This window comes from Cinclus cinclus, chromosome 24 (assembly GCF_963662255.1).
Source record: "Cinclus cinclus chromosome 24, bCinCin1.1, whole genome shotgun sequence".
NCBI classification, from domain to species: Eukaryota; Metazoa; Chordata; class Aves; order Passeriformes; family Cinclidae; genus Cinclus; species Cinclus cinclus.
Genome location: NC_085069.1, coordinates 1828792 through 1850769, shown reverse-complemented (window position 1 = coordinate 1850769; position 21978 = coordinate 1828792). Strand labels below are relative to the sequence as shown.

Below are 21978 nucleotides of genomic sequence, written 5' to 3'. Positions count from 1 at the left end.
AGATTTGTGCTGCATGGAACTGCAGAAGTGGGAAATGGTTCAGGAATTACATGACACAAAAAAATCCACAACCTTTACAATTCCAGCCGTTCTGGTGGGACAATTGCAAAAATGGGCTTTTCCCAGTGGCTGTTGATGTGTTACAGATTGGCTGCAGTGTGCTCACAGCCCCTCAGATATCCAATAGAGGCACCAGTCACAGACACATGTAGGTGTCATTACAAACAGCTCTGGGGAGATCACATTTGAAAAGCTTTAGTGTATGGTCATCTGTATTTGCCTTTTTGTCTAGAAGGAACACAATGACTTGGCTTAGAAACTGAACGTTTCCCCCTTTACATCCTATCCAATATGCACAGAATATCCTGAGTTGGAAGGGACAAAGGATCAGCCAGTGCAGCCCCTGGCCCTGCCTGGACACCCCAACAATCCCACCCTGTGCATCCCTGGGAGCATTGTCCAACTGCTCCTGGAGCTCTGGCAGCCTCAGGGCTGGGACCATTCCCTGGGGAGCCTGGGCAGTGCCCAGCACCCTCTGGGGGAAGATTTGTCAGGATCTTCTCTGTGGCAAGAGATACAGCTCAACCCAACCATGCTCACTTGGCTGGTTTCTGCTGAAGGTTGGTCCTCACTGTGCAGAAATTCATGTCTTGGGCTCTCAGGGTACAAAATTTGTCACAGCTTTCAGTGTTAAGAGTTAGGATTACCACAGAATAAAGGTGGTCAAGAACTCCATGTGAATGTACAACAAACAGATGTCCTGGAGGCCTCAGAGCACAGACAGCCCTGAACAGGAACAGTAAACACACAGCTGGTGTGACACTGACTGCAACCATCCAAGGCTCTGGGAAATACTGGGAATTAAAACCCAATATCAGGAATGCCCCAATGCTTAAGAGGGCTGAAACAGTTTAGCTGTGGAGACAGGCTGAGGGAATGGAGGTTATTAAACCTGGGGGATCTCCCTGTGGTCTTTTGATACTTAAAATGGGCTTAAATCTTCTTCAGGGGACAGACTTTTTAGTAGGGACTGTAGCAAAAGAAAAAGGGGAAGTCTCTTTAAACTTAAAGAGGGTGAATCCACACATTTCATATGGTGAAAATGGTAAAACCTTGGCCCAGGCTGCCCAGAGAAGCTCCAGGGAACACTCAAGGTCATATAGGACAAGGGCTGTAAACCAACTGGTCTAGGGGGAAATGTCCCTGTTCAGCCAGCTTTTAAAGGCCCTTCCAACCCAAAGAGCTCTATAATCCTGTCACTCAAGCATTCCCCTCCCAGAAGCTGCAACCCTCCCTGCACAGCCCCTTCTCCAAGGGGAGCACCAGGTCTCACCCCTCAGCAGATGGGCTCTCCTGGCTCCACAACAACTGCAACATAAAAATCAAACACAGACTTGAGTGCACTGAGTTGAACAACACAAACATCTCCTGCTGGCCACTGCTGGGCACTGCTGGGCAATTTGGGCATCACAAACCACAGCCAGACACTGAACGTAACATCCCTCACCCACACATCTGGGCAGACCCAGTTCCAGCAGCACATCAAAAGGTAAAATGTCATCTGGGGGCTTGTGCCAAGATGTGCTGAGGAAAAAAATCTCCTGTGTTTGCAGCACAGAGACTGGGCTTTGGAGCAGTCAGTGGCAGGGAGATATAAAAGCACAGAGACAACAATTGCTGCAGGTTCATGGGTTGAGACTCAGAATGAGCAGCAAAAAGCTACAAGCCTCATGTTTCCATTTAGAAGTTAATTATATTCATTATTTATTCTAAGCATCATTTAACATCTGATGATGGCTTAATTAAGAAAGAGGAGATAAAGGGGTTTGGAGTTTTTTTATGCATTTCATTGCACTTTTCATCTAAAAATACTAACAATGACTGAATGTAGTCAGTAAAACTTCTGGCATGTCTTAAAAATGAAAAACACAGTGAAGAAACCCTTTAAAGTCAAGGGAAAACAGGGAACAATAAAGATTCAAAAGGAAGGGCAAATATTGTTTAGACTTCTCTTTTGCAAAAAGTTTATTTCTGGTGGATTTTTAAAAGGTTGAATTACACCTTTTCCAGTATCTTTATCCCACCATGCACTAAAAATACATCAAAGCAACATAAACAGTCACTTCAGCTGCAGTAAAAGTCTCCTTGAACTTTTGCTGGCAGAAACCAAATTTGCAGCATGCATTTATTCAAATTAGAGAACTTGTATTCAGCCCTGATCCCAAAAGAGACTTTGCTTATTCCATAGCAGAGTAGGAAGTCCAACCATCCCATACCTGGGGCAAGCTGAAGGCGATGCTGCCAGGGACAACTGAGGGGTGGGTTCTCAGCGTGAAGATGTATTTGTGGTTGGGAGAGGTCTTCACCACAACATGTCTGGAAAAGAGATCAGTATTTTACTTTGATGTGTACCAGGAGTGTGTCACAGTGCTGTTGAGAGCCCAAAACAAACACCCAGCTTATCTCTGGGTGATGTGCAGCAGGGTGACGAGCCACCATCCTCACTGGTACAATGTGATCTCAAAGCCAACTGCAAGACTTTGCACCAAAAATTAATATTTCTATCCCCCCAGCAGCCCTTTACTTCAGGATTGCACTGTACAAATGAGAGAGAACCAAAGCACAACCAAACACCAAGACTGCTACGGCTAAAATTCAACACTGGTTTCACATCTCAAGCATCAACACCAAATTAACATCAATATTTTAACCCCAAACAAACACTATCCCCAGCTGTGATGCCAACAAGAAGATGCAAAGCCCATGCAAGGATCTGAATGTATTGTTTAGAAGTTTGATAGTAGAAAAAAATGGGAGGCATTTCTGTACAAAAAGTAAAAAAACACTAACGCTGGGGTTGGTCTTTCTGGTGCAAGTGACAACTGATCTTGAATTCAGACAGCATCTGTGTGCCTGGAAAAACAGCATCAGTGCTGGAAAGTGGCCCTGTAGGAAAGGACCAGAGGTGATGATCAACAGCAGCTGAACAGCAGCTGATGTGTGCCCAGGTGAGCAAAGAGGCCAAGGGCACCTGGCCTGTGTCAGAAATCGTGTGGCCAGCAGGCCCAGGGCAGGGACTGGGGACTGTGCCCTGTACTGGTGAGGCCACACCTCGAGTACTCGGGTCAGCTCTGAAAACATTGAGGGGCTGGAACGTGCCCAGGGAAGGGAACGGAGGTGGGGAAGGGTCTGGAGCATCAGGAGTGGCTGAGGGAGCTGGGGGGACTCAGCCTGGACCCTCTCACTCTCCACAACTCCCTAACAGGAGGGGGCAGCCAGGATGGGGGAGCTTGGCCTCTACTCCCAGGGAACAAGGGACAGGATGAGAGGAAATGGCCTCAAGATGTGCCGGGGAGGTTTGGAGTGAGCATCAGGAAGAACATCACGGCAGGGGTTGCCCGGGGCCTTTGGAGTGCCCATCCCTGGAGGTGTCCAAGGAAGGCCTGGATGTGGCACTCAGTGCTCTGGGCTGGGGACAAGGTGGGCATCAGGCACAGATCAGACTCCATGATCTGGGAAGCCTTTAGGCCTTTTTCTCAATGACTCTATGATTCCACCATAGAACAGCTGTAAAACCAGAGCAATACAAGCAGTCAGGAGCAGACAGAGCAGCAGCCATGGCGTGTGTCTGTCTGTCACACTCAGAATTGAAGCTGTCAGCAACAAAGATACTCAAAAGCTGCTTTTAGCTTTCCTCAGACTATGCCTGATAGCTCTTATCATGTGATAAGCAGACAGCTTGCTGGCATGAGAAAGTAAAACCAAGGGAGGCTGGGATTTGTGTGCTCTGGCAGCAGGGTGATGGTGGAATCAGGATTCACCTCATCTTCCTCTCACAGCTGCCGGCACTGTAGGGACCCTTGGGGTACACAAGGCACCAGCTCCATGGGATTTTCCCCCTCACCGACCACACGGTCAGGAAGGGCAGGATGAGCTGTCCACACTCCTGGCCCTGCTCCCTCCCTACAGCCCATGTTTTCCATGCACATATGCTCCCTATACTTCCATTTGCACATGCCCAGCCAATGCAGCACCGTCCAAGTGAGGATCTGCACTGGCTCCATCCTGTGTGAGGAACAGCTCCAGACACACAACAGGAAGGAACATACAGCCCTGAGAGACAAGAGGAAATGGAGCCCAAACTGGGAGCCATGGCAGCCCAAACCAGGAGCCATGGCCAGCTGTCACCTGCAAACCCTCCCAGGTACTGCTGGCACTTGGTGGCCTGGCAGGGTCAGAAGCATTTTCAACACACCAAAGTGACAACAGAGCTCCTAGCTCAAGCAGACACTGAGCTGAGTCCTCACTGGTTCTGACCCAAAATCATTCATCAGCTGCCAGGACACCCTTCCCTTGCCTCCTCCTCCTGTCCCAGGCATAAACCCAGGAGCCTGGTGTAGGTGGTGAAGTTCCATAAAAACAACACACAGGAGAACAAGGCATTTATTGGTGCTGCATGGTAGCCAGGGAAGATTTATGAAGATTGGAAGCCAGCAGATGTCACTCCTGCCTTCAGGTAGGAGGATCCAAGGAATTACAGGCTGGTCAGCCTCTTCTTAATCCCTAGGGAAGTGATGGAGCAACTAATCCAGGAAGCCAAACATATTAAAGCCCAAGAAAGTGACTGGGAGTCACTCTGAAAATCCATCCTGACCAGCACAACAGCCGTCTCCAGTGAAACGGTGAGCTCTGGGGCTGAAGGGAGAGCTGAACTTATCCCATCATGAGCAAATTTTCCACACTGCCTGGCACAACCACCCTCAGACATTGCTACAACACAGACTGGCCAGGGAGGGGCTGGAGGCTGAACTACTGCACTTGGGGCTGCAGCCAACAGCATCAAATCCCACTGCAGGTCACTGGGATCTGCAAATCCCACTGCAGGTCACTGGGATCTGCAAATCCCACTGCAGGTCACTGAGATCTGCAAATCCTACTGCAGGTCACTGAGATCTGCAAACCCAGCTGCAGGTCACTGGGATCTGCAAATCCCACTGCAGGTCACTGAGATCTGCAAATCCCACTGCAGGTCACTGTGATCTGCAAACCCAGCTGCAGGTCACTGGGATCTGCAAATCCCACTGCAGGTCACTGGAATCTGCAAACCCAGCTGCAGGTCACTGTGATCTGCAAATCCCACTGCAGGTCACTGGGATCTGCAAATCCTGCTGCAGGTCACTGGAATCTGCAAACCCAGCTGCAGGTCACTGTGATCTGCAAATCCCACTGCAGGTCACTGGAATCTGCAAACCCAGCTGCAGGCCACTGGGATCTGCAAATCCCACTGCAGGTCACTGGAATCTGCAAACCCAGCTGCAGGTCACTGGGATCTGCAAATCCCACTGCAGGTCACTGGAATCTGCAAACCCAGCTGCAGGAGGTCAGCCCAGGAGTCCACATGGGGCCAAAACTATTTAACCCCTTCATTCCTGAGCAGCTGAAGGGACAGAGCTCCTCAGCCTGCCCACAGGGGTACACACGGCTGTGCTGCTGCTCAGGGGGACCTTGACAGATCCCAGTCAAGCTCAATAAGAGTAAATGCAAAGTCTTTCACCCAGGGGGAACAACCCCATGCACCAATGCAAGCTGGGGGCCAACTAAGGCCCAAGAAGCCCTGGGAACCAGGTGAACAATGAGCTCAACAGGAGCCAGCAACACATCCCTGCAGCAAATGTGGGTAAGATCCCCTCAGAGTGCATTAGCCAGGAACTGGCTGCACTGGCACAGGTTGCAGCAGTGACTCTCCCTGGATCCCTGGAAGTGTCCCAGACCAGGCTGGACAGGGCTTGGAGCAACCTGGGACAGTGGAAGGTGTCCCTGCCCACAGCAGGGGCTGGAAGTGGATGATCTTCAAGGCCCCCATGCAGCCCGAAGCATTGGGTGATTCCATGATCAGGGAGAGCAGCAGCAGCAGGGACGGGCAGAAATCTTCCCTGGATGGAACAGTGCTCCAAGGACAGTTCCCTTCAAACTGAGCAGTGGGTAAAGCACAGAAATGTCCAGGAGGCCAGGACTGAAAGTGGGAGTTTTCCAGCACGGTATCACCCTGAGCAGTCCAAATTTGTATTGACACCCAACCAACTGGAAAGGAAGCTGTGACACTGCAGAGTAGGAGAGAAACATGCCTGGAAGCAACAAACAAGTTCCAGCTACAATTCTGAAATACTTCACCACAAAATGCACCTTATGACAACTAACATCAGACTGGAAGCAGCTCGTGACACAGGAAAATACCCCAAATTAAAGCTTTTTAAAGCCCCAAATGGGTCCTGAGCAGTGCACACAACAGTGACTTCAACATTCAGCATCTCTGCAAGAAGAAACAAACTCCATCACTGCTGGGCTTCACCTCAAAAACCCAAAATGCAAGAAAATGACAATACCTGGTAAAAATATCGGGGAGGAGTATCCACAAAGATTTGATACCAATTACTATGCTAGATCATTCCATTCACCAAAAATATCTCTAGCAAAGCAGAAAGACAGCAGAGCTCGACAACAAATAGATGCCAGGAAGAAAAAACAAAGAGGAAAAACGAAAAAAAAATCAGCTTTCTGAAAGAAAATACTAGGAAAGGTCAAATCCTAACAGGTTCTGTGAGAAAAATCTCACTAAGACACAGGAAAAAACATGTTTTGTCTCAAAGACAGCAGGAGCAGGCAGCTTCCAACAAGCTATAAGCAACCTAAGTATTACAAATGTTCAAAATAAGGCAACAGCAGAAAAACTAAATGCATTTTCCTACACTGATATTCACAAGGAAGGAGCTCAGAGAGCTCATGGAGACACAGGGGGGAAATCTCAACCTCATTAAAAGCTTCTGCCTACACACAAACAAAAGGAAAAACAAATCACCAGGTCCAGACAGCTCCCAGAGCTCTCCCAGGTGGAATTACTGCTCTATTCTATGTGTAAATCCTCATCTGAAACTGTCAGATCCAACCTATGTGATGCCAGCACTTAGGAAGGGCTCCAGGAAACTGGGCCCAGGAAACTGCTGGTAAGTTTGCTGGCCAGGCCGAGCAAAACAAGAGGAAACTCCACCAGACATGAATTAACTTGTGAGTGCATCAGTTTTCCTGTTGCTGAAGCACGAGCAGGGCTCCTGTGAGGGAGGGGATGACCCAGGTACCCAGGTGGAAGTGCCAGCAGGGATCTCATCCCATGCAGTGCATGTTGGAAACCCACAGCAATCATTCAGCAAGGGCTCCTCAGAAAACTAAACTGGCCTAGGAGGGACGGGCTTCCCACATGAAAGGGAACGACCAGTCCTTAATATGAACAAAAAGCTGCCACTGAGACAGGCTGCCCTGACTGCTGTCCCCTCACAGCCTGGCTGTGCTCAGGACTGGTTTCCCTCTCCAAACTGCACCATGAGTCCTCAGGGTAGAAGCAGGACACAGGGTTTGAGAATGGTGCCACTCCCAAAACTTTACACACCACACTCTGGGATCATACAGTGCATGGCCTTGTGTGAACCCCTGCAGCACTGAGCACTTGACTCATCCCTCCCCAGCTCAGGGGTGCAGAAAGCCAAGCGTGAGAAGATGATCAGCAGCACCCCGGGGTTAAACCATCTCCTGGCTCCAAGGGCAAACTCCAGCTCTACACTCCCAGCAGCAGCTAGAGCAGAGCCCTCTGTGCAGGTATCACCAAGAGCCCCCCTGAGCAGGCAGTCATGCTGAAGGAACTGAGCTGGGGAGCTGCAGCAGGGGCTGGCTCCAAGGATCTGCAATGCAGCACCAGCTGCAGCCCCAGCACTGCAGCAGCACTGCAGCCCAGCCCTGCCCAGCACCAAGAGCTCCCCGTGCTCCTTCTGACACTGCTCCATCTGCAGCACCTGCTCCCAACCAAGCACACACTGCTGGTGTCTGAGCACCAGAAATAAACAGCTCCCAGGGGAACGGGACCAGCCAGAACCACGTCCAGCCTGCTCAGCCAGCACATCCCAGGGCACTGCTTCCTGCATGCCGCCACAAACGCCAGGTGAGAGGGTTCTGGAAGAGAAAGGAACACAGCAGGCTGCAGGTCTGACAGCTGGGTCCCTCCAGGACATCTATATTGGAGGAAATTAAAGTTTTTATAATGCATGAGGCACAATGCTCAGTTCAGGTATTTTTGTAACTCAATTACTTTGGAAAAAAATCAACCTGGCGAAAACCATACTCTGAAAAGTCCAGGACACTTTTCTGCCCAATCAGACACTTTTGCCTCCTTCTGACTCTAAAAGTTCTGCTTGTTTTGGGATGTTTCTGTTTTGACATTTTATACTCCAGTTGGGTCATGAAAACACAGTTCAGTTCACCACTGCAAGCCAGGACAGGTCCCAGGGCAGCAGAGCAGACTGACAGCACAGACAGAAAAGTTCTAAACACATCCCTGCAGGTCAGCATCAATGTGTCCTCCACCCTCATCAGAGTACACCTGGGGTGGGTATTTTATGTAAGGCCTGGGCATATCATTCAGCATCTCCTTTGATACTTTTCCCTTTTTTCAAGCTCAAGCCATTCTGCCTTGTGCTGCATGTGATATTCCCTTTCAGCTGAAATTAATGACTTCTGTCTACAACCTACATACTAAAATCTGTCAGAGCTTCCCTCAAGCTGCAGCAAAGCAAAGAATCTGAGCACGTGAATTGGTTTCCTGTAATACAAAACCCTTCTGTGTGGGCTGAGCTGAAAAATTCATGTGTTTTCCACCTAACAGAAGTAAACCCCAGAGTCAGGTTCCATCAGCCACCCCAGAACTGCAATTAAAGAATCCAGCTTGTTGTGCCCACACTCTGGCTGCTTCTCCCTTTTGTTCTTGAGCATGAAAACCCTGAGAAAAAGAGAGAGCTCTTCTGGCTTTGCTCAGCATTCCCATATGATGTGAAAGTGAGAAGATGCCCCAAGGAAAACAATAAAATGATAAAAACATTTTTTAAGTAGTTCCAATATTCTCACTGTGTGAGAACAGGAACAACAGCAAAACCAAAACAAACAAAATTATTACAAAAAGTACTTTGTTAAAATAATTATTCTATTCGTTAAGCAGATACAGTTCCCAAGAAAGAAATGCTTCAGTGAAACAGACACCCTTCTTCCAGCATCTCCCATTGCCAGAAAGAGCCCCATTGAAAGTTTTGATCTCTAAAGGCAAAGAAGCTTTGTTAATCAAACTGCTGTGTTCACCTTTCCAAACCTGAAATGTCATTCCCCCTCCATCCAAATTTGAAAACAATTCCTTTTTAGTTAAAAGCTGAAAGAGCAACAGTGCACACTTACTGCCCAGACTGGAAGTCCTTCTCATTCACCACAGCACAGTTGGTTAAGGACAGCTCATCAGTGGGACACCTCGCTGCTTGCATAGGCTACAAGAGAGGGGTGGAAAAAATGTCAAATTAAAGTCTATTTTTCCTTTATCCAGCCAAGCCTCAAGACTTCTGCAAAACCACAAAGCACCAAACAGGTCTCCTGAGTCCTGGCACACTCTGAGAGCCCACTGGTACCAATAAGCTCCTCTTCCAGGTTCCTCCAAACATTTCCACACATCACAGGTACTTGTATCCAAAGCTCTGAATTTTGGGACTATGATGTACTTTGTAATTTCTACCCTACCTACATAAATACTTTAATATTACCTGGGAGAAAGCCTGCAAGGCAAACACTGTTAACTTGCAAGTGAACCCTGGCACTCTGAAGCTTCCCCAAATGCTGCTACAGGGCAGCAGGTAGTCATCATTCCCTGGAAGGTGTTTCTTGCCCAGTGACAGGACACTGGGATATTCTGAAAGCTGCTAAGGGAAAGCAGCCTGGAGCCAGAGCAGTTCCCCTATAACCCTGCCTCATACTGCTGGGTTGGGTCACAGAGCCCATGTGGAGAGAAAAGGAGGGATAAAGGTGTGACCTTCCCTCTTCCCTGAACATAACTCAGAAAACTGGAATTTCAGCATATCCATTCTGCATAAAACCCTCCACCCAGTGCAGTACAGGGCAGCACTGAGAGTCCACAGGAAGATTTAACCTCAGCCAGCTGCTATCCAGCCCCACAATCTGGTTGCATCACTTCTTAAAAGAAATATCACATGTGAATATGTTCCACTCTATAGGAAACATCCCAGATTCACAACACACAGAAGAAAAGTTGGTAAAATAGTTAATTCCAGCCTATCACTATGAAAAAAACTACTGCAACAAATTTTGTGGGGGAGACCTCCCCCTCCTTTTATTCCCTAATGTCAGAGGACCAATCCTTTTTCAAGATTATCTGTTCATTTTTGTCCCTTCCACTGTTACTCATCAATCAGCAATTAAAAACCAAAATAGCAGCACTCCCAGCCCAAGCTGCCTGTTTCCATCATGAGGCAGGATGGAGCATGGGGAGGAGCACAGCAGAGGGACCTCAGCCACATCCTCAACCCACCTGCTCCTGCAGAATTATACCACAAAACAATGGCTCAACGATGAAAACTGGGATCAAAATGCCTCCAGAAGTGGAGAAAGGGGTGGAAAAGGCAGGATGTTTCTATCATTAGCTATGGACTGAAGAAATTTCATTTGGGGAAAAAGCTAAACTTGCCCCCAAGGTGGCATTTTGAGAAACACAGCACAGCTACCGCTGTCAGATACAAATTTTCAGGCAGCGCAACAGAAACCATTTGACAGTGTCAACCCATTGCTAAAAGTAATTCAGGATGGATTTCCTCTTAAGACACCCTTAAATCCCAGCAGCAAGCACAGGAAACATGCTGATCCCAATACACACATCTAAATCATTTCCCAGGAGTTACTGCCCTGCTCAGCCTTCCTCCCCCAGTCCCTCTGGGACAAGAATCAGAGAAATTTCCCCCCAGGCTGGCCCACAGCCAGTCTGCTCTAAAGTTCAGATCAACTTTCATGGCACAACATGATTTGTCTCAAGTACTTGCTATTTAGAAAAGGATCAACTCATTACTTTTACTGAATAATGCTCAATTGCCCTTGACATATGTGACAACCAAAAAAAGATTCCATTTTCAGGCCTGAAGCAGATTTATCTACCTGAATGTTGAGTGTAATAAAATACTCAAATGTTCAATGCTGAGTGTAATAAAATACTCAAATATCCTCGTAATAAAATATATTGCGTCAGTGGATTTATGAGATACACGACCTGCCTGCTGAGGCTCCTTGGCTTGGGGCACTTCACAGCAAACATTCACCATTTTATCACTTCTCCTCCATCTGCAGGCCACCAGTTTGTGAAGGACATGCCCTGATAAAACGCATTATAGGGGATATTTCTGGAGAAAAGTGGACACAGAGCTCCTGGATTAAACCTTTTTACAGCACTAGTCCTCAAGTGCATTTTTAATCCTCGGTGACAAACTGCTTCCTACACGCAGCGAGTGCCCAGCCAAGCTGCACAGGGAACACACGCTCTAGGAAATGCAGGAATAGCAAGGAATACATTCCAAACCCAGCAACAACTGCAAGCTCTGCAGCAGAGGAGAGATGATGGCAGAACACCCTTGGGTGTCTGACACAGGAAATAATGTGGCTGCAGCAACAGCAGCCGTGCCAAGCATGCCAGAGCTCAGCTCATCCTCCTCCCGGGGTGTCTGGCAGGAGCCCATCTCTCCCTGGCAATGACCAACATTCCAGGCAGCATCTCTGCTCCTAGCCCTCCACTACACACCCTCTTCAAGCTTCAAGATTTTGCAGATCCGCAGAACATTATATTCTGAAAAGTTTTTAACATCATACATCTGCAAGACTGGAGGGTCACTTCTGGGCATGGAGTTCCACAAGGGTGCAAGGGACAGCTTGAGGAAATCTGATCATGGAAGAGGGGACCATTAATCTGGAAATCAGCCAGGCAGGAAGGAGGAACAGGCTGTTGGGGGAGCTGCAGGGGCTTCCCCTTACCAGCCCTCCCCACAGAGCTCATTCCCCAGAGCTGCTGCTCCCAGGATTGCATCCTTGTCTCTGTCAAACAGCTGAGCTGTCACAGTCAGGACACGGGTACAGGCTGCTCCTGAGGAAGCTTTCCGGGCATAAATGCAGCAGTCCAGGGCTGGAACACATGGCTGGCATATGCCACTGGTGCTGCTGTCAGGAACACTTTAAGCTCTCGCATTTTGGGTTCCAGCTTCCCAGGACAGCAGCACAAGGACTCCCAGAACCTGCCCCTCTCCCCTCTCTGCCATCCCACACCCACTGCCAGCACTAACACAGGATATAGGGGCAGAAAAATCCTTGTGAGTATTCCCAGGAATCTCAAAGTAGATTTACACAAACTAATTTTAAGCAAACTGGCAGGTTACTGCTGGCAACCACCAGAGACAGCTCTAACAAACCAGAGAGCAAACTCCTGCAGGTGACAGCAGATGCCACCTGCTGCAGTCACCCCCTAGCACTGCCAGCCTGGAGGTGACAGCACACCTTCACATGCTGCTGTTACATCCACATCCACAACATAGACAGGTTGGGCTTAAAGAAGGAAAATTAGTGTTAAATTAGGCAAAAGAATCTTCCCTGCCTCCAGGTATTGTTCTGGTTTATGCAAAAAAGGGGATTCCAAGGACAGCACAGTCCTAAGGAGGTGACGGCACACTGCTAAAGCATTCCCAGCATCCATCATCCAGCACCCAACATCAGCCAGGCAGCACCTGCTATCAAACCTGGCCTGTCCAGAGCCTGTTCTGGCATTCCCTCTGTTTGCCAAGAGGAAAACAAGACCATACAATGCACTGATAAATCTTACTCTGAGAGACAAACGTGAAGGACCTTGCCCCTGGGTTTGTGACAAAGCAGAAACATTGCCTCAAAACCCAGGAGGCTTAATGATGCTGACATATTTTATTTTTACAAAGAAAAGTTACCCTGAAGAACAAACAGCTACATAATAGAAATGATCACCGTAATATCTCTGATCTTTCAGAGATTTTTTTTTTTTCCAAAGCTGCAAGGACTCGTTTTCCTCCACAGAAAATAAGAAGCTCACATGTTCAGTTCCAACAGTTGAGGTTGGAAGGGCCCCATGGGGATCATCCAGCCCAAACACCTGCCAAAGCCCAGAAAGTGGTGCTGCTATTTGGGTACTTTCACACATACATAAACCACACCTTCTGTGTTTTGTCAATTCACCTCTTGTGACTCATTAAGGCTGATGGTAGAGGAAGCCAAGGAGAAACATGTTTCTCACAGATATAAGGTGGTTATAATGACTGAAGTGAACAGCTGACAGCTGGTACTGAGAAGAGCTGAAACATTAAGTGCTAAGGCAGAGATGCTCCTCATCCAAGACATCTGAACTCACTTCATTGCCTAATGCTGAGCAAGAGATTATGAAACAGCCTCTAAGGCCAAGGCAGGTTTGGTCCTGTGACCTGCTCTCACATGGTTTGTACAAGACAAATATTGTTCAATATTGTATGTTTAAATTCTCCTTTGTGTAAGTCAGACAAAGATACACATCCCATGTATATGCAGGTGCACAGAGACAGAACTTCTGGCACATAGGTGTTGGCAGAGGAGTGTTAGGAAACGTGACAACTCTGGGTACCAGACATTTCCGTTTCCCCAGCAGAGCCCACTGCCAGCTGCACTGAGATGGGGAGCCCTGCTCCAAAAAGCACCCAAGCTTTCCTGTAACAGCTGTTGGGGACCAAAGTCTCTCAGAGCCCAGAGCCTCACCACCCAAAGAGGGCAGAGAACCATGTGTGCAGCTGTAATTCCTGGGAAGCAAAGGTGCCTCTGTGGGTTGTGTGGAAGCATGGCTGACTCCAAATCAAACACTACCTCACCACCACAAGTCTGCCATAAAATGAAGTTTGAATATTTACAAGAAGAATTATGATGTCAAAGGAGCTCTGAAGATAAACAGGGAACTGATATGATGTATCATAGATGCTACACATTATCCTGGAGTAAGCTCCTGACAAAACACACCCACAAAGCTCTACCTTTATCTCTAGATCCAAGGGACACCAGGACAGAGGTGGACAGTGCACCTCTGGCTGCACACAGGGGACAACCAGCAGCTCCAGCAGGAGGATGAGCTGCAGAGCTGGATCAGCACCAAGCAAGCTCCCAGCACGGGGAAGCCCAAGGACTGTGCCTGCTCTCCACACCCATAACACACCACGGAGCTGAGCAACAACTCAAGGACACAAGAAATGGGCATAAAACAGCACCACCAGCAGAGTTCCTGGCTGGCAGGTAAGAGTGCATTCCTGACCTGGAGGGGAAGCCAGCTCTGTGACAGGGGGAAACAATAAAGACAAAACCAAGGCTCCTCTAAATATTACAGATCTGTACTATTCATAAAAGGAATGACAACATGCTGTCACCATCAGGGACCAGACTCAGGAACACAAGTTGTCCTAAATGCTGTGGTTCTAAATAATTTTTAAAATTAACTAAGTTTAGTAGCATGCAGAGGGGTTTTTCTGGACATGACAAAAAATACCAAGTAAAGCTTCCATATTTCTGCAGCCACAAGAGGAGATCAACTTACAAGGAACTTTTTGGACCAGCAGACCTGGCAGACAGGCCTTTCCAGACCTGCAAGGGCTGTGCTGGCAGGATAAGGTGCGGTCCCTGGAACACACAGCCCTGACTCCCTGCTCATGCCTGGCCATTCCACCTGCTCCATGTGACCTCTATTTGTTTGCTGGAAGCTTTTATTCTCTTCAGGAAGGAGATGCATTCTCTCTAGACAAGATACTCAGAAATACCAATTTTCTTCTCCTAATAAAGAGGAATGCATTGGGAAGCTAAAATCTCAGAACTAATATTGATATTTTTGACAAAGCCAGGGAACACAGAATCATTCAGTGCCACCAAGGCAGCCCCAGAGAAGCCTGGATGAGATGGATCCTCCTTCCCAGCCACTCCCACGCTGGCAATCACCTCCCAGCTCTCCCCCAGCACAGAGGGCAGCAGGAGACAGCAGACACTCTTCACTGGGTGCTCTTTATCAAACACTCAACACATTTCCCAGTTTCTGTGTGAGAGCAGCCCTGAATCCAGGAATTACTGCCTGTCCTGGCACTCCAGAGCCACTTTATCAGGGCTTCTTCACAATTAAAGGATACTGGGTTTTACTGCTGCTTCCCTTTGTTTGCAAAGCTCAAATGAACTCAGATCTGCAGGGGGCGGTTCTGTCACTCCAAGGCTGTTTACAGCAGTTAACGAGGTGCTCACAGCTTTGGGACTCCCGTTCTGCTATTGCCAGTATTTGCCAACTTCACAGAAAGACAATTTACAGTCCCAAGAACAAAGAGTTCCAAGGGTTTGCCTGATCCAACAGAGCAGAAGAAACAAGAGTGCTAAAGGAGAGCTTCTCCAAGCAGAGCATCTACAGTCAAATTACAGAGGTTGCTCTGCCCAAAGTTGTCCTTCTCCAGATCAGCTGTTCACAATGTGATCAGTAAGTGATTTTAGGAAATACACCTGTACCTGAGCTCCTGTGCCACAGAGCCAGGGAGCTGCTCTGACAGCTCAGCAGGATCAGCAGCTCCACCTTCCTATTAAGCAATAATGACCCAGGATATGTGCATTTTAATTAACTCATCCATTATTTTTAGTGGATGTTGCCTCACATTCCTTTCTCAGGCCAGAATGATCAACAATTTAATTACAGGGAACTGTTGCTTGCTGTGTTGCATCTAAATATCTCTTAAAAATGCCAAGGGAATGAAGCACCACCCCACCAGAAGAAGTTGTGGGCTTGGGATGCAGGTCACAGGATTTTGCCACGTGAGCAGTAAGGACAGCTCATGGATGCAAATTTCATCCCATTTATTTAGAAAAGTTACCTAGTGGCAACAGGGACAATGTGAACATATATTAGTGTTAAAAATATCCCCCTTGGAATTTGCCCTGTGAAAGCCCAGGATGCTGTCCCTGAGGACTTAGAGCTCAGCCCAGCACTGGCACAGGGTAGCACCTGGCACTGAACTTCCCATGACTCTGATGTTCCAGACTCCATCCAGTCACCAGCAGTTTCAGATGCAGCAGCTTGCAAGTATTGCTCTATTTTTTACAGAAAAAGCACATGACACAACTCCAGGGCATCAATTACTCCAGATTTTTTGATAGAAGGTCATTGCTTTATTGCGTCCCAGGAGAACGGAGAAACGTGTTAAATCTTTCCATACTTCAAACCTTTACCCTCCCTGAGGGCAGGATGTGCCTGCACAGGAAGGAGCAGGGCAGGAGTGCCTGAGGAGCTGCACACGCAGCCTTGGTTTATGAGCAGCAGCACAAGCAGCTGGCTCAGACACAGTTCCAGGGCACTGCGCCGCAAGCTCTTCCATTCATTTTAGCAACTGGGTTTTTGTTTGGCTTTTTCTATTCACACACCTTCTCCAACACAGCTCTTCAACTCCTGGGGGTCTGAAAGCCTTCTGGAGATGGTCAATATGGGTGTTTCACCATAAAACTCTGGTCTCTGCCAGAGACAGCATCCTGAACACATCGTGCAGAGCCCCACACTGAACCTCATCCTCTGAAGTCCACTGCAGTTCCCAAGATCTCTGTCCCAGACCTCTCCTCAGGGGTGTCACTGCACCAGCTCTCCCTAAAGCTCGAGCCCACAAGGTGCACTTGTGAGGGCACCTGAATATGTCCTGGATCAAGAAAACATCACTCCATGACATGGGGACTTACATTTTAGTTGTTTTAATGTAAAATAAAAGGTATTAATAGTAATTTCATTGCACTGAAACTACGTCCTGCCTGGTGGATAATTCAGCAAAATAGAAGCACCACTACTTTCTAGGAACTGCTTTTCTGTGGACTCAAGCAGATCTGATTTTATGCCAGAATTTCTTCCAAATTCAGTCAGGGTTTATCCTGAGCCTCAGGGTGTTCTCCTGAATGACCTCTGTGGTCTGAGGCACAGAACCCAGAACAGGAGAGGAAAAGAGAAGATCTTTGCTAAGTGGAAAAAAAAATATTAAAAGTATTACTTAAGAAATTCACACTTTAAATGATCCTCAATAAGATTCTCTGACTTTTTTAAAATACTTTTTCCAATTAAAAAAATTATTAGCTAAGTTTAATTATTCTGGAAGGTCCACATAATAGAAGAGGTATGATACACCAGCACCCCAAAATCTGGAGATGGAGAGGCAGCACTGATATTGATATCTCCCTTTGGCAGTGACCTTTTAAGCACAAGCTAAGGACACCCTGCTTCTCCAACACTGATACAAGGAACAAAGTACTCAAAGATGACAGGGCCAGATATCCCATACCCATGAACATTCACATGGTCATCAGAATGTTATTCTAAATAATTTCAGAGTTTTTAACAAATTATGTGACCTTACTTTAAGTAATTCAGCAAGGCAGAAGTCCCAAAAGCAGGCCACAATTTCATTTGTGATGATTTCTCAAGACAGCTAAGAGGTTGCAGAAGTGATCACAGAAACTGAGATTCAAATAGAGTTTTCTCCCATTTCCCTGAAACATTGCTAAAAACCCATTTCTTCATATTACAAACTAGGAAATACTAAAAAAACCCCTAAGTGACGATAGCAGGAACAGTACCAGGCTGCAAGAAGGAACTAAGTTGATTCATAAACTTTTTTTTAGATGCCTGACAACGCCTGCATCTCTGAAGGCTGGTTCCATATGTTATCAGAAATCACCTTACAGCTTTAACCCATAAACATAAAGCCCAGCTCCCATTATTTCAAAGTCCCTACCAAATCATCCACCCTAAACACACACTGTCTACATTTTAAGTATTTTTAAATAATTCAAGCAAATAATAAGCCAAACGTTATTAATTGGCTAATGCTGTTTCAGGTATATCATATGGATTAAATGTTAGGAAGGAATTCTTCCCTGGGAGGGTGGGCAGGCCCTGGCACAGGGTGCCCAGAGCAGCAGTGGCCGCCCGTTGATCCCTGGAAGTGTCCCAGGCCAGGCTGGACAGGGCTTGGAGCAGGCTGGGACAGTGGAAGGTGTCCCTGCCCATGGCAGAGGTGGCACTGGGTGGGTTTAAAGTCCCTTCCAACCCAAACCATTCTGGGATTCTGTGCTGGCTGTTGGAAGCACAAGAGAGCAGGGTTAGGCCAGCAATGCCTTTGGCAGCACAGAACACCAAGGGATTCAGTCTGCCCTTCACCACCTTCCCACTCCTGCTCCACCTCTGCATTGGATGTCACCAGATGCCAGCAGGACCCTGTGCTCAGTCTCAGGCTCTCGAGAGGAATGACAGCACCACTCTGCAGGGTCAGACACCACCCAGTACCTGAGTGAATCCAAAACCCTTTCCAACCCAGCACAAAGGGAATCTTTTCTGAGGAGCCAACAAGGCAGAGTCTGCTCTCGCTGGGCTAAAGGCAGCACTGCCCCAAATGAGCCCCAAACAGCAGAGCAACAAAAATGGGTGTGTTACACCAGGGACATCCCCCAAACACCATGATTTCTAACTATGAACTGTTACACAAGTTCAGCTATCACACAGCTCAGATTCCTTAAAGAAAACCACACCAGTGTCTCTGCTGAGGGATCCTCACCAACACTCACACATGAGCACCCCAAATACAGGGCGTGTGTGCAGCCCTGCTGCCAGAGGGGTCAGCAGCGCTGACCTGCTCCCTGCCCCACCCCAGTCCCATGGAGCTCTCCAGCCTGTGCAGACACAGGCAGAAATGCAGCTTGTGCTGGATCCACAGCTTGACACTCACTGGAATGAGGCACAGAAATCATCTAGCCTTTCTAGATCCCTCTGGCAACTAATACCTGATGTAGTTCAAACCAATCAGTTACAGACAGAGCCAGGGAACTTCCAGGGGTCCACTTGGTACAGGAGGTGCATAACCAGCTAGACACAGCAGCTTCCCACCATTCCCTCTCCTGCAGATGCCTCACTGCTCTGCCTGTGTGCCTAATGATCCCCATGCAGAGATACAGAATAAATTATTACAGAAACAGCCATTATTTCTAATCATCATAAACTGTTTTTCCTGTAAACTTCAATCACTGCTAATCACCATCTCTTCCTTGCCATGGAAAGACCCAGTGCAATTAGAGGAGCCAAGTCACAGACCTGAAACAGCATCACACAATTAATCAGACCTGGCTTATCATTCACCTGAATTATTCAAAATGTTACTAGAAGTTTAAATATTTTGTCTGTCTCTTACATCAGGACAGCCATTCATTTCTCCCTGTGAGAATGTACATGCACAAATTGAATCACACAAGTCCAGTAATGGAGATTGAGCTCCAAATGGCATTGCAGAACAGATTTGCAGGGCAGGAAGAGTCACTGAAGCTCCTCTTCCCATCTTGCAGGTTGAAGCACCTGTTAAAAATGCTGACAACAGAACAGCACCTGTGTTCCAGCATCAGCCTCACCTGTTGTGCCTGGAAATATCACACACCTCCATCCTCCCACCAAGTGTTCCGTGTTTACTCTGACACAGCTCCGGTGTCACAGCCCGAGCAGGAGCTGCTGCTGCTCCCCATCCTCCCCAGCACTGCTGCTGGCCCACGGGCCAGCTGGAAGGAGCAGGCAGCTCCCTTGTTAGCTCACATGGGAAGCGTTCAAAGCATCAGATCCAGCTTGGAGAGTGAGACAGAACACTCAACTTAAGGACCCTCTTCGCAGCATTAAATAACCTGATAATTCTGCAACAACTGCATTTGCAAGCAAATCATGAAAACACTGAATACTAAGAAGCTTCCTGATAACCCAAGGAGGGCATGACCCATCCAACTGCAGATTAGGAGGCAGTCTTGCCTTTAAATTCTCATAAATCCCCCTCTCCTTCGCCAAGCTGGTCAAATAAAGGCACATTTTCTCTTGTTTTAGTAGCAGAAAAGCTCAAAGCAGAAGAATAAAGTTGAAGTTGATCCTTCTCCTTCCTCCCCAGATCCCCAATCCCAGCACTCAGAGCATGCACCAGCATGTTCCCTGAGGACACAGCTGGGAGGGCTCAGAGGAGCAGCAGCAGCAAGGCAGGACCACTGCAGCAGGGCTGGTTTAGGCCCAGGGAGTCTCAGAAACACATCTAGTGTGGTAAAATGATCTTACCACTGACCAGAGCACTGGGCTCCTGTTCTGGACAACAGAAAACTGAAAAAAGCCAGTCAAGGCTCACAGATTTCCCCTGGGTTAGTGCAATGGGTGAGATGAAAAAAAATTAGGTGCAAGGAAGAAGGTGAGACCAGGAATCTGGAGTAAGGACAGAGGAAAAGCTCTTAACAAGAGACAGACCACAAAACGTGGGGTTTTTCTCAATTACTCAGCACATTTCAGGGGTGGCAGTGGAGCACCTGAGACGCACAGCACGTCGATGGACCAGTTCCTCAGCCCTGCTCTGCACCACAGCACTGCACCAGCTGCCCTCCATCCACCAGCCCAGCACAATGCAAAAAACACTTAGAAAACAAATTCCCCAGCATTTCAACCACTGAATTATTTGGCCTAGAGACAAGATTCCAGCCAGAGGCAAGCACTAATGAAAAATGTGACTTTCCCAGGCTAATACCCAGCAAAGCATGACTGAGCTCCTGGCAAAGAGCAGAGCAATCCAAACACATCCTGCAGTACCTAGACACCTCAAAAAAAAGGGGATGTGCAGGCACCACAAGAAGAGATTCCACAGACAAGGCTGTTCTTTCACATTTTAAAGCCCTTCTGGCCACTTGCTGATGTGATCTACCACTAATAAGGGAATTTTTATTTTTTAAATTAGTACAGAATAAAACCACTGCACAACCCTTAAGGTGTTTCCATACAACAAAAGGTGGACCCACATTATAAAACAGCGCCTGGCTGGTTCCCACAGGAAAAAATCCCCATATCCCACTGCACCAAGGGGTCACCAGAGCCTCACAGCACCTTTAGGGGACCCTAAAATCTTGCTGCACACCCCATGGAGACAGGTGCTCCCTAGACTCACACAGACCCCTCAAGGAATCCCAAAATTCTGCCCCACATCCCAGAGCACCAAGGAATCGCCCCCTATCACAGCGTCCCCAAAGGTCCCGGCCCACAGCCCACACGGAGACGGGTCAGCCGTGCCCCGGCTCCTACAGGAACCCCGGTCCTGTCCCACATGCCACATCACCAAGAAGCCACCTCAGCCTCTCGAAACCCCCGGGGAACACCGGGACAGGGGTCACCCCTCAGCCCCCCACACCACTGGGGGGTGTCCACAGCCTCACAGGACCGTCAGGGACCCCCACACCGCCGGGGTGAGGGGGTCACCACAGCCTCACAGCACTGTCGGGGGACCCCCCAGGGCTGAACGGCCTCCTGGCAGCGGAGCTGCGAGAAGCTCCCAGAGCCGCGGTGGCGCAGGGAGGAGCAGGAGGGGAGGAGGGAGCAGGAGATGGGCGATAGCGGCCGGTCCGTGTCCCCCCCACTTACCCGCCCCGCCATGTTGCCGCAGCGCCGACCGACAGGCCCTCCCCGCGGCCGCCAGGGGGCGGCGCAGCGCAGGCGCCGCGGCGCGCCGGGGCGGGGCCCCGGGGATGTAATGGCCACGCCCACTGAGAGACTAGTATTTTCCATTGGTCGGCCTGCCCGTCGCTCAAGACACTGACGGCAACGTCACGGAACCACCCGCCCATCGGCCCGGCGGTGAGGGGCGAGGCGTATTGCTGTCAGTCATAGGGAGAGCTGCGGGGATTGGTCAATGGGGCGGGGTGGGCGGGACCGAGGTTCCCAACGGTCCCGGTATTCCCGGGGATCCGCGGGGGGGGGGGGGGGGGGAAGGGGAAGTGTGTTATGGACGGGGCCTGGCTGCTTAAACCTGGTCCTTAAACTGCGGTGCAGCAGGATAGGCCGAGCGCCGTGGTGTGGGGACAAGCGGGGCCTGGCTGCTAGGCAATCCCTGCTTTAATTATTTATTTCTATTTTAATGTAGTTTTGATTAAATATTAATATTTTTTGCAATAACTGTTCATCGTTTTGTAGTAAGATTAATATATTAAAGATAATATTTATGTTATATATTATACAGGATATTGTATGTTATAATA

At 48.4% G+C, this 21978-nt stretch overlaps 1 protein-coding gene across 3 annotated transcripts in view; it reads right to left on the bottom strand.

Annotated features, from left to right (window-relative positions):
- Window positions 1-21387, bottom strand: part of NSF (N-ethylmaleimide sensitive factor, vesicle fusing ATPase) — a 73855-nt gene extending 52468 nt beyond the window's left edge. For all 3 annotated transcript variants that reach the window (XM_062508005.1, XM_062508004.1, XM_062508003.1), the window contains exons 1-3: window positions 21365-21387; window positions 9268-9353; window positions 2277-2376 (exon numbers count right to left, since the gene is read on the bottom strand). In XM_062508005.1, coding sequence (XP_062363989.1) covers window positions 2277-2376; window positions 9268-9353; window positions 21365-21376 — 198 coding nt within the window. In that variant the 5' untranslated portion in view covers window positions 21377-21387. The remainder of the gene's footprint in view (window positions 1-2276; window positions 2377-9267; window positions 9354-21364) is intronic.
- Window positions 21388-21978: the final 591 nt, after the last annotated feature.